Consider the following 13,113-nt stretch of genomic DNA (forward strand, 5'->3'; position numbering starts at 1 on the left):
TAAGGTCTGCTATAAATTAAAGCCATTTCAATTTTGAAGTTGCATTAAGGAGCCCAGTATTACGCTTTAAACAGTTAAAAGTTTAATTATAATACTGTCTTTAATGAGACATGAGGCGAGTTCAAACTCCACAAGTGACATGGCTGGGCACAACAGTTTTCAGTCTTCATAATAAAGCCAATTTGCTGTTTCTCCCACTGCGAGCAAGAATTTTGAGTTCCCACTGTGCAAAAGAGTTCCTGTCATTTAACTTGACGAATGATACAAAAAGTCTGAGTAATTTTGAAAAAATTTAGACCTCAATAAGGAACATCATCCGCTACACTCAAACCCGTGAGTCTATCCCAACTCCCTCCATGTTTATCTAGCAGCAGGTATTTTACACAAAGCTGTAAATATTCCTGCTTTTAATAACCCAACTCCTATCCAAGTGCACAAATCCAGCCAATGTGCTCTGTTTTTCATACAGGAAAACTGCATTTATTATTCATATGTTAAGTTATACGACTGCCAAAGGAAAGCTCAGAATATCCACCTGATGAAGACAAGTGCAAGCATTAAGTTTAACACAATTCAAGACATATTGACTTGAAATTAAGTAGCTACAATTAACCCCTAAAGAAAGCGATGTAGACTAAGAAAGATTAAACTGAGCAACAACTTCTGAAGAAGCCAAATTGCATGAAGCAAAGACAGCTCACCCCCACTAAGCTTCACCTGCATTACTCTCCCCTTTGCAGTGGCTTGTTCTGACTGACCACTGGAGAGAGAGGCTGGGCTTTTATTTAATTTTAGGGTTTTTTTAATTTGAGATGGGTGGATGGAGGCCAGGATCCCCAAACAGCAGAGTGCTTTTCCCCATCTCCGTGGCCATAACTTCTCTCCTGCAGCAGCCCCAGGCTCCCACGGGGTTGGGTTTTGTTGTTTGGGGTTTTTTTTTTTTTGAGAGAGAAACTGTACTTTTTTTGAAGCTGGGCAACGTGAAGGTCAGCGCTGGGGAAGCACAGCTATTTGGAGGAGACATATTTTCACGCTCTCACAGTCCCAGGCATGAGGGAGTCTCCTGTTCAGCACCCACCCAGGGGATGCTGAACTCCAGCTGCCCCCCAGAACACCCGGCCCCGAGCAGCAGCCACGACGCTCGGCCTCTCTCCTCTGCCCACCACGCCGAGCCACAACCACTTTGTGTGTCTGCACAAACCCTCAGCCCCAGGTAGGCAGCGCCGGGGCTGATCCCCTGAGCAGCAGCACACACCTATACCCTCAGCATTGGCACGAAATATATCTGAGGTGTGAGCGCAGCGCTCTGCTTCCTCGTTTTTTTGGTCAGCACAGACCCAGGCACGCTGGAGTTAACTACTCCAAAGTAACTACGCAGGAGGCAATACTCTGAAATCCTGGGGAAGGGCAGGCTGCAAGAACACCCTCAATTAGTCACTTCAATAACAGCCTACAGGAGCTTTCATTACAGCAAACAGAACAGCTTCATCATATAATTAAGACATTGGGTTTTGTTAAAAAGGTGGAGTTTAAAAGACAGGCTTCAACATGGAGTTTCTTACCAATAATCATTGCAGTGAATAGGTCTCTATATAAGAAATTAAACAGGAAAGGTGCATACCAAGCCTCAACTCCCACAATGGCCGTCACTATGTAGACAATTGAAATGGTCTGAAAGGAAGCACAGGACAAGCAGGCGTGAGCAACCAGGCAGGCAAGTCTGGCAGCATCCGACTCAGCAGGCAAGTCTGGCAGCACCCAACCTGGCAGCACAACGCACAGGCCAGGCAGCTTCAGGGAAAGGCAGCTCGAGAGCTACGCTTCAAGCTATACCCAGGTCTCCTGGTCATGATACATTCAGTCCATCCTGCTCAAGATACATTCAAGTTCTCTCCTCTGGGAGGAAGGAGGAAAATTTGAAAAAAAAAAAAAAAAAAAAAAAAAATCCATAAACATCCTGGTTTTGGTATAATAAGTGTGGTAGCTGAGCTGCTGAGGAGGATACAACCAGGAGCAGCTCCTCAAGCAAAGATGCCCTCACATGGCTTGAACTCTCCAGATGCCTGAAGCACAAGCGAGAGGTTTTATACTACAAGTTGCAGTGACCCTGCAGGGTTTGTTCAGGGACTCTTTCTTATCCGTCTGGTGAAGCAATTACACAGGGAAAAAGCTAACAAGGGGTATTTCAGTTTTAAGAGTAACCCTGAGGGTGGGTGAGGCACGCTGCAGGGTAGCTTAGCCCTCCACTCCCTGCCTTTCTGCACCGGGCAGAGATCTGAAAGCAGGAGGGTTGAGCAATGCTTCTGGAGAAAGGGATCAGAGTATAGTCAGAGGGGACCAGCTACAGCCTCCTTTTACCAGTAGAGACAATTACTGCAATTAATGCAGCTGCATCAACTGAAATCTCCTTCCAACTCGCTGCATCTCCCGCCCAGCGGCCGATAAACCAGACAGTAAAGGAGGGCTGTGTGCCGTGAGGCGGCATGCTGGTGAGGAGTGACGGGAACTGCATCGTCCAGAGCTCGCTCCCTGCCCCGTGGGCTCTCCAGAAAAGAGCTTCCTGCAGAAAAGTCTTTCACGAGAGACAGACGTGCCAACGTACCGAAGGGTCCATCGCCATCAGTCTCAACAGCGACCATGGTACCGAGAGGCACCTCCCCAGGAACCTTTGCTCCAGGCACAGTGATTAACAAGCCAATTAGTTACTCCGCTCTGTTTTGGCACGCATCCTCCTAGTGCCAAAAGGCACCCCAAGACTCTAGAGTTGAATTTACCCACTCTGCCTTAGAGCAATGATTTAGGTGGCCAAAACATGCATCTTTGGACAGCAGGAACCAGGCAGAGGAAACAAAGGCAATATCCACTCTTCAAGCCTTGTTTGTTTGTGGTCAGTCCATCTACAAAAGCTACTTGGCACAAAATAAAAACCACAGCGTACAAACCTCCTTGGATTTCATGGTTTTGAGCAGTTCAACACTAGTGTCACGTGAGCCCACCCCATTAAAGCAGTTCTAGTGCAAAGTCACAGAATCACAGAATGATCCAGGTTGGAAAAGCCCTTGAAGCTCCTCCAGTCCAACCATGAACCTCACCCTGACCGTTCCCAACTCCACCAGATCCCTCAGCGCTGGGTCAACCCGACTCTTCAACCCCTCCAGGGATGGGGACTCCCCCCCTGCCCTGGGCAGCCCATTCCAACGCCCAACAACCCCTTCTGCAAAGAAATACTTCCTAAGAGCCAGTCTGACCCTGCCCTGGCGCAGCTTGAGGCCATTCCCTCTTGGCCTGCCGCTGGTTCCTTGGCTCAAGAGACTCATCCCCCCTCTCTGCACCCTCCTTTCAGGGAGTTGCAGAGGGCCATGAGGTCTCCCCTCAGCCTCCTCTTCTCCAGACTAAACCCCCCCAGTTCCCTCAGCCGCTCCCCATCAGACCTGTGCTCCAGACCCTGCACCAGCTCCGTTGCCCTTCTCTGGACACGCTCGAGTCATTCAATGGCCTTTTTGGAGTGAGGGGCCCAAAACTGAACCCACTCATCGAGGGGCGGCCTCACCAGTGCCGAGCCCAGGGGTAAGATCCCTTCCCTGTCCCTGCTGGCCACGCTAGTGCTGATACAAACCAGGATACCATTGGCCTTCTTGGCCAACGTCACACAAGCACTCTTGGAAAGTTCTCCTCCTCAAATCCTGGAACCGGGCTGAAGACACCCACCTCCAGCGAGCGTTGCAGTGACCAATATACAAGACTCTGGCCACATGGAAGAGCCACACGCACCCCTCTGCACCCCAGCAGTTTGTGGAGCTTCTGCCGAAGCCAAGCAGCGGCCACGGTGTGTACTTACCACCTGGCTGATGTCATATCCCCAGGGCAGGAAGAGGATCCCCGTGTTATACTTCTCCCAGTGGGAGAGGATGAATGAAAACAAGACCACCCATAAGAGGAGGTAGAGAACGAAGACACTGACACCCGTGGAGCCACGTCCAAAGGTGGAGTAGACTGTCACGACAAAGTATACGCATGCCCAGCTGTCCAGGCCGTGATCAAAGAGCTCTCCCAGGGGCGTGCTGGAGTTGGTCCGGCGAGCCTGTTTCCCGTCAACACCATCTGGGAAGAGAAGAAGGAGAAATGGGGAGTTTTGCTGGACACCCCCATGAAGAAACGGGCCAGTTTGCAGCTGAGAACAGCAGCTTTCGCTACCTCCATCCTCTAATGGGGAGCGTGCTCCCCACCCCCCTGCTCTATTTGAGACTGAAAAATGCAATAGTCTGACAAGATTCTATTTATTTCAAGTGGACCAAGACAGAGTTTCACAATTCGTCTCAAGGTCAGTTCCAGCATCCTCCTTTCACACATCAGCTGCTCTGGGACAGCTTTCTTCTACCCACTTTGCAAAGCAGCTCCCAGAAACCGCTCCAGCAGACCAAGCAGCAAGTGGATTAGGGCATGGCAGAAGCCCAGAATCAAAAATTTCTCAACAGGCTCCGAGATAAGATGACACGCAGCCAGAGCATGAAGATGACAGGCACAAACCCCCACCATCAACTAGATAAAGTCTTACCTAATGTATAGGCGATGAAGTTGAGGAGCCCCACAACGACCCACACTCCGTTTGGAACATGCTGGTGATCAGGAGCTGCAGAGATCAGAAAGACCCACATCAGGGCAGCTCTGTACGGACTTCTAGCGGGTTTGTTTTGGCACAGCAACACGGGCCGGCAGCTCATCCAGACAAAGCACCTACAGAGCTCAGTGAAACTGAGATGTTGGCTTTCCAGGACACGATGGCAGAGTTGTTCCACAACAGCACGTGAAAGTGGGTCACCAAGGACTTTGCTTTCCAGGACGTACTTGTCCTCTGTCCCCAGCTCCCCAAAGTCACAGGATCTAGGAACTGGTGGCAGCTGGAGCCAAATGCATGACATGGAAGTGTGTGCAGATCAGATTCTCCTCAATCACTTGCTCACAGAGCATCAAGTAGAGCCTCTTTGAGATGTGGCAACATTCCCCCCCAGCCTCCAGCCCCTCCTTAACAGCATCTCCAACCTCCCCCAGCAGCGTTTCAGGAGATAACCAGCTTCACTGTCTGCAACTCAGGGAGCCCAAAGATGCATTGGAAAAAAAAGCAAGAAGAGGAGACACAGCTTCTTGGCAGCAGCCTCAGGGGGGGCTCATGGAGGTGTCCTTGGGGGAACAACGATTCTGTGAAATGCCACCTCCTGTTTCCTTAGAGCAGCACGATGGTGCCTTTCCAGCAGCAAATGGAGGGCATCGCATCTACAAAACTATCCAAGGAGGGGGGAAGGCAGAAGCTTCTGGAGGCCTCACCAGCAAAATGAAAAGTCTTTCCAAGCAGGACACGCATAACTTGGATGTATAAAAGGGTCCCAAAGCATAAGCTTCACCATCCCTTTGGCAGAGCCCAATTTTCTGGACATCTGATGTCCTGGGGATTCTTACACTGAGCCTCCTTCCCCAAGCGACTACTGTCAGCTTTTCTTCCTACGGCTCACGGACCAAAACGCAGTCCAAATCTTAGCTAGCAGCCACTGATGCCAGCCAAGCTTTTGAAAGCCTGGCATATTGAAAACAGTCCTTGTCTACCTACCAATAAACACAATCCCAAGGAACCAGTATTTTTCCCCACTTAACTGTGTTTTGATGATCGGGCCAGTTTTCGAAGAACTAGATCAACTCTTCTGAGCAACCTAAACCAAACCTGGCAGAGGCGAAGGGAGAGGAAAATACAGACAGGAAGCTATTGATAAGTGACTGAGAATAAACGTTTCCCTGGGACACCCCCACAACTGATGAACACTGGTAGGACCCTGGGAATGACCGACCAGCCAGTCTCACCACTGTGGCTGGGAAGGTCATGGAGCAGGATCCTCCTCGAAGCTGTGCTGAGGCACGTGGAGGACAGGGAGGTGGATTTGGGACAGCCAGCGTGGCTGCACCAAGGGCAAGGCCTGCCTCAGCAACCTGGGGGCCTTCTAGGATGGAGTGACTGCATCCATGGGCAAGAGAAGAGCTATAAATGTCATCTAGCCAGGCTTCTGTAAGGCCTCTGACACAATACAACATAACATCCTCTTTAAATTGGAGAGAGATGGGTTTGATGGGTGGACAGTTGGTGGGTGAGGAATTGGCTGCCTGGTCACATCCAGAGGGTCAACGGCTCAATGTCCCGATGGAGATCGGTGACGAGCAGGGTCCCTCAGGGGTCTGTACTGCGACCAGGACTGTTTCATATCTTCATCAGGGACACAGACAGTGGGATCTGAGTGGGGCAGGTGACACGCCTGAGGGACAGGATGTCATCCTGAGGGACCTGGACAAGCTCCAGAAGTGGGACAGTGTGAACCCCATGAGGTTCAACAAGGCCAAGGGCAAGGTCCTGCCTGTGGGTCGGGGCAATCCCTGGTATCAACCCAGGCTGGGGGCTGAAGGGATGGGGAGCAGCCCCAAGGAGAAGGACTTGGGGGGATCAGTGGATGGAAAACTGACTGTGAGCTGGCAACGTGCGCTGGCAGCCCAGAAAGCCACCCGTGTGCTGGGCTGCACCCAGAGCAGTGTGGGCAGCAGGGCGAGGGGGGGATTCTCCCCCTCTGCTCCGCTCTCGGGAGACCCCCCTGCAGTGCTGGGTCCAACTCTGGGGGCACCAACAGCAGAAGGACACGGACCTGCTCGAGCGGGGCCAGAGGAGACCACAAAGATGCTCGGGGGGCTGGAGCACCCCCCTGTGAGGACAGGCTGAGAGAGTTGGGGGGGTTCAGCTGGAGAAGAGAAGGCTCCGGGGAGACCTTAGAGTGGCCTCCCAGGACTGAAAGGGGCTACAGGAAAGGGGGGAGGGATCTTGATGGGGGGGGGGGCAGGGGAGGGATAGGACAAGGGGTCACAGTTTTAAACTGAAAGAAGGGAGATTTAGATGAGATCTAAGGCAGAAATTCTTCCCTGTGAGGGGGGTGAGGCCCTGGCACAGGTTGCCCAGAGAAGCTGTGGCTGCCCCCTCCCTGGAAGGGTTCAAGGCCGGGTTGGACGGGGCTTTGGGCAACCTGGGCTAGTGGAAGGTGTCCCTGCCCAGGGCAGGGGGGTGGGACTAGATGGAAAAGGTCCCTTCCCACCCAATCCATTCTGTGATTCGATGGGTACTGTTAAAAAGTTCCAAGCTCTGCACATCATTGCCTTATGCAGAATGGTAAAACCCAGAAAGAGGATTTTGCTTTTGTTAGTCCAAACATGGCGCCGGCAGGTTTTTGCAAGAGGGCAATTAGCTGGGATGCAGAGAACAAGGCTCTACCTGCTGACTTCAGGGAAGCAATTTCCCACATAACCTTGTTAGATTTTAAAATGAGGGCACTGGATTCTTGTCTGCTCTGTAGACAGAGCCGAGTCCTACTCAAGATTTCGGCTGTTTCCTTCTCCTTCGCCCGCAGTCGCCTGCCCAGCAGCCGGAGGGGAGGAGCTGCACTTGGACAAGGCCTCCTCACGAAGCCCAGCGAGTTCAACCCCTCAACTCTGTCCCAGCCCCCTGCCTCTGGGAAGGCCCAGACTAAGAGACCTGATCAACGAGCACCAGAAGTCACAGCAGAGGAGGTGACAGACTTCACCACTCCGATGCTTTGCACCCAACCAGGAACATGCAGCCTTACCAGAAGCATAAAAGTCAGGGTCGAAGTATGCCATGAGGAAGAAGTTGAAGACAAGCAGCAGGAAGCCAGAAAACGTTATCAAATTTGGGGCCAGCCAGGTAGGGAAGATCTATGGGAAAGCAGCAAAAGAACACATGAACTCATTAAAACATGTAATAAGGACCACGTGGTGCTCCCAGCCACGGCAGAGACCTGGTTACAATCGTCTGGGCATTAGACAACACTGCTTAGTCGCATCTGGTGTACCACGGGGCAGCAGGAAGCTTTAAGCTGCAATGCAGTGAGCTTGGGGCAGGCTGCAAGGCAGCAGCCTCTGTAATTAGTTGCACCACAAACGAAGCAGGGCTTTTTGGCGGACAGTTTTACAGAGATGGCTCTGTGGTGACTGAAGTTTTGCTGGTCGAGTTGGGGCAGGATGTGGTCTCACCTTCACTATCGTGTTCCAGAAGGGATGCATGACGTACAGAGAGAGGGGGTTGCTGTCCACGGCACTGTACTGTGAACGACAAGGGAAAAACAACAAAAAAATAAATAGTTAGGGCTCCAACATGACTTGTGAACAGCCAGAGATCCCGAATATTGAGCTTTCCGTGAGGACACCTGCTCCCCAAGTCTTGGCACTGCTAGAACACTCAGGTCAGGGACAGAATCTCACCAGGGATGGTGCCAAACCACCCAAAAAGCACCCACCAGCTCCAGCGACGTCGGCCACAGACCTGCAGAGGCAGCTCTTGGGTGCCCATCTCACGTCTGCCCCCCACCCCGCCCCTCCGCAGGCAGCAGCTCCGCGAGGAGGAGGGTGGGTGACATGCCCAGCGCAATGGTTCTTGGGAGGTGGGGAGAGACTTGAGGACACACAACCTCTTTTACAGCCAACGCCTCACACCGCAGGCCCGGTGATGCTCTTCACAAGCCAGAGAAGAAGGGACAGTCCCACAGCTCCATGCACCCACACCATGGCACTGATCCACCAAGGACTGCTTGAGCAATCCTGCAGTGTCCTGCCCCAAAAGAGAAGCAGCACCAGGGCCCGTGGCTTCAGCACGCAGAAGGGCAGAGGGGACTTCCCCAGCCACCACGAGGGCTGGGGCGACTCCTGCAGCCCTGCGGGTCTCCAGGCTCCTTGGCTCTCACACCCCAGCACCCCTCCTTTTGCCAAAGGCTGCAGGAGGACAATGATGAGCCCCCTTGGTGGGGTCCCTGGGATGGGAGACTGTTCTCTGACGGACAGAACACTGATGGGGAGGCTTCAAGTGACACATTCCTGTGCTGACAGTTCTGAATGACCCAGACACAACCTGTGACTGACCCCAGAGGTCCTGCACAGGAGCTGCTGTGCCTCAGTCAAGGACAAAGCCCATTGAGATGGCAGCTATCACTGTCTCACCCATCTCCAGTCACTTGGAAGAGACTTTCTCCTCCCAGAAAGAGCAGATATTTCCAAGAAAGGTCTTCAACCCCCCCTACCCTTGTCCTGCAGATACTCCAAAACACCACCAACCATCCACAAGTACCTCCAAATCCCGCACATCCCATCGCAGGGAAGGTTTAGACTAGATATTAGGAAGCATTTCTTTCCAGAAGGGGTTGTTGGGAGTGGGAATGGGCTGCCCAGGGCAGGGGGGGAGTCCCCATCCCTGGAGGGGTTGAAGAGTCGGGTTGACCCAGCGCTGAGGGATCTGGTGGAGTTGAGAATGGTCAGTGTGAGGTTCATGGTTGGACTGGAGGAGCTTCAAGGTCTTTTCCAACCAAGATGATTCTGGGATTCTGTTTCAGACACAAAGGGTCACTTGGCACTAAAGAGAGGTGAGGAGGCACCAGCTTCCCAGTGCGGCCACACAGGTGACCTGAGCTGGTCTGTGGGTACGACGGGACATGGGGCAGGATGGGGGGATGGAGATTGGGGCCAGCAAGGGAGCAAAGTGATCGTAAACAGAACAGGCGACACGTTGCACTGTTTGAAGGTAGGACCCATGTCATTTTTCCTTATTCAGTTAGGGCTGAGCAGTTTGAAGTTGCCCACTGAGCTGGTGAAGGATCAGCATCTCGCTCCTTGCCTGCGTCCAGCTCAGCGAGCTGGAGTTTGCATTTCTGAAGGGGGACAATCGGTGGGTGAACAGCAGGAGGCCCGTGGGTACCCCACACAGGATGGGTCTGAGGGCTCCTCAGAAGGGCTCTTCTCTGTTAAGGAGCTGAGATTTCTGCAGAGGCAGCTGCTGCCTTCAGGAAATGGGGAAGAAGAGCTCTCACCCCTCATCCCTCCGCTTTTAGATCATTTGAGGTGGTCGGGGTGGGTATATGGTGGGGAAAATAGAAATAAAAATCAAAGACCCAGACAAGCTACAAAACGGTTTCCAGTTTGAAAGTTAAAATTTGACATCATTTGGCTCTCAAGAGCACCGCAAGCTGTTATCTGCTCTCCAGCTCACAGCCCCTTCCTAGCAAAGATTACCCCATCTAAAGTCCTCCTCCCCAAGTAATAGTTTGATAAGAAGCCCAAGAAAAATTTCATAGGCTACGAAACTCTTTGGCTGATGTGCTCAGTGCTCAGCTCGTGCCACCCACACACTCTGGGTGCCTGTGGCTGGGACAACACGCCTGCAGCTCCCTGGAGTCAGCGCCCGCCGCCACCCCACGCGAGTCTAATCCCAAGTTCACGAGCAGCGTCAGCGAAAGCAAAGCCTCCACCCCTCCTCTCCACCCCAGACATAACCTATGCACCCCACGAGATAAGGTTGGCCAAAGGAAACCCATCAGCTCCAGGTCCCCACCCACTCCCCGGCCTTGAACCCACCACCCTCTCTGCACCGACAGCCTGCTCCTCCCTCTGCGCTTCTCTCCTCGGCTGGAAACCCCATTTCCCCTGGAAGCAGCCTGTCCATTTGAAAAGCTGGGAAAAAAAGCGGTGGGAAAGGGCAAAGACACACAAGACAGACACCTGCACAAAGAAGGGGCACCAGGTCTCGCCGGGCTCTGAGCAGGCTGAGAGCTGCCAGCATTTGCTCCGAACGGGACAAATCCCACCCTTGGCAAAGCGTTTCTGTGCTCCCACCAGCTCTTCCCTGCCCTCCCCGTCACGGATCGGTCCATCTTGCTGGGAGTTTGCCCCAGCACTTACGTCCCCACACCAGTAAAACCCGTAGGAGTTGCAGAACAAGCAGCAACAAAGCCCCAAACTCAACGCCATACAGGGGCGAGGTTTAAGCCGCAAGGAATTTCCATCCCAGCTTAACGAAATTTCAGAGCACAGAATTCCAAACGCTTTACAAGATAATAGGATTTGAACCACTGGTTAGGGGAGGAGAGCTGGAGATTGATTAAATCTCATTATCCCCAAAACAGCCTGGAACAAGAAAACAGACCTAATGCTTGGAGCAAGGTTGGGGAAGCGCTCTGGAGTTTCTACGCCCATGTTTGTAAGGTACCTGGGGGAAGTTTCCGCAGGCCCATGTCCCGGGAAACTTCCCTCTCTCCCCCCAAAGCCTGGGGATAATTGTCAATAAGCAGCTTTTCCCTGTGGTCACATATGTTCCCACCCTGCTTGTGGAACTCAGAGACCTGAAACTGGGGGAGAGGGCAGCTGTTTTGCAGAGGTTTGCTGATACAACCACCCCAGCTTCAATCTGTCTGCTGGAGGGACATTTCTTTGCCTGGAAGTGTCAGAAGAGCTCCGAGGACACCAACAGAGCAAAGGGACCGAGCTGGGGCTCGCTCTGGCACCCCAAGGGTGCTCCCAGGCAGCCAGGACAAGGTGCCTGCCCAGGACAGATGCCTGCCAGAACACCACTGACCTGCCTCAACTCAAAACCATCCGCTGTACCCAGCCCTCCTGCAACTGCTTTTCCTCATCTGGTTTCTTTCTTACAGACTAAAATTGCCACTTCAACTTCTTTAGCTTTAGGGCCAATGTTTTTTGAAGACTGACATTCCCAGAAAAATACAGGCCAGTCAGAGAGGGACCTCGGGTGGTTGATTGCCAGCTGGCTGAACAGGAGCCAGCAGTGTGCCCAGGTGGCCAAGAAGGCCAATGGCATCCTGGCTCGTATCAGCAATAGCGTGGCCAGCAGGGACAGGGAAGGGATCTTACCCCTGGGCTCGGCACTGGTGAGGCCCCACCTCGATGAGTGGGTTCAGTTTTGGGCCCCTCACTCCAAAAAGGCCATTGAATGACTCGAGCGTGTCCAGAGAAGGGCAACGGAGCTGGTGCAGGGTCTGGAGCACAGGTCTGATGGGGAGCGGCTGAGGGAACTGGGGGGTTTAGTCTGGAGAAGAGGAGGCTGAGGGGAGACCTCATGGCCCTCTCCAACTCCCTGAAAGGAGGGTGCAGAGAGGGGGGATGAGTCTCTTGAGCCAAGGAACCAGCGGCAGGCCAAGAGGGAATGGCCTCAAGCTGCGCCAGGGCAGGGTCAGACTGGCTCTTAGGAAGGATTTCTTTGCAGAAGGGGTTGTTGGGCGTTGGAATGGGCTGCCCAGGGCAGGGGGGGAGTCCCCATCCCTGGAGGGGTTGAAGAGTCGCGTTGACCCAGCGCTGAGGGATCTGGTGGAATTGAGAACGGTCAGGGTGAAGTTCATGGTTGGACTGGAGGAGCTTCAAGGGCTTTTCCAACCTGGATCATTCTGTGATATCTGTCTGGATCTGCCTGTTCATACACTTGGAGCAAAGCTGAAGAAGGGGCCCCGACAGCTCCCCAGAGCACCAGGCTGAGCCATGGGGCTCGTCCTCGCCCAGAGCTCGTCTCACACTCAGCTGCTGTGATGAAACACTCCCAAGGCTACACACACAGCAGTGTTTTAGCTCTCCACGCACAGCACCAGCTCTGTCACTCACCCACCTCATCCTTGCTGCAAACTAGCATCACTTTTTCCATTTTCAGTCTGTACACATCGGTCTAGTGACTCATGCATGTGACTTATCCTTCTCCAAGTCATTTTTCTGCCACCAGTTAGGACTCTGCCACCAGTGAGGACTCTGATTTCTCCTTCATTTTCAGGGAGAGAAGGTCAAAGGAAAAGCATGAGTGTACAGAAGGAATTTTGGAGACCTCAGAGCCTCCTTCTCAAAGCAGACAGACATTTGTAACAGGCCCTGCTCTAAAATAGCACCATGTATGCAGATGCTGCTTCTCCAGCTGCAGGAAGGAGCCCACCCTCGGGATTTGGGTTTAAACTCCTTCTGAAAAGAGCAAAACCAACTTCACAGCAACAATCTCCTCACTCACAGCGCACAGCAGCAGCCTCCCCCGCGCCCCGTCCGTGCCAGGACGGCCACAGGATCACTCAGCCCCCCCCTGCTTCCTTCATCCAGTCACCCCAAAATGTGCCACAGGGCACCCCAACAGCCAGCCCCAGTGCTGTTGAGGGTGCAGCAGCAAGCTGACTGGCATCGTTATGGGATTTAGAGACACAAATGGCTCATATAGCTTAAAAACAACATTAATCATACAATCAGGATGTTTCTGGAAGAACC

General features: G+C 52.9%; 1 protein-coding gene across 3 annotated transcripts in view; it reads right to left on the reverse strand.

Moving 5' to 3' along the window:
* Positions 1-13,113, reverse strand: part of SELENOI (selenoprotein I) — a 36,974-nt gene that overhangs the window by 10,042 nt on the left and 13,819 nt on the right. For 2 of the 3 annotated variants that reach the window (XM_074820382.1, XM_074820384.1), the window contains exons 2-6: positions 8,074-8,142; positions 7,647-7,755; positions 4,556-4,630; positions 3,839-4,101; positions 1,563-1,671 (exon numbers count right to left, since the gene is read on the reverse strand). In XM_074820382.1, the coding sequence (XP_074676483.1) occupies positions 1,563-1,671; positions 3,839-4,101; positions 4,556-4,630; positions 7,647-7,755; positions 8,074-8,142 (625 nt within the window). Of the gene's footprint in view, positions 1-1,562; positions 1,672-3,838; positions 4,102-4,555; positions 4,631-4,738; positions 4,993-7,646; positions 7,756-8,073; positions 8,143-13,113 lie in introns of those variants that run through there. The other variant, XM_074820383.1, reaches the window with a different exon arrangement.

This window comes from Strix aluco, chromosome 3 (assembly GCF_031877795.1).
Source record: "Strix aluco isolate bStrAlu1 chromosome 3, bStrAlu1.hap1, whole genome shotgun sequence".
Classification (NCBI taxonomy): Eukaryota; Metazoa; Chordata; class Aves; order Strigiformes; family Strigidae; genus Strix; species Strix aluco.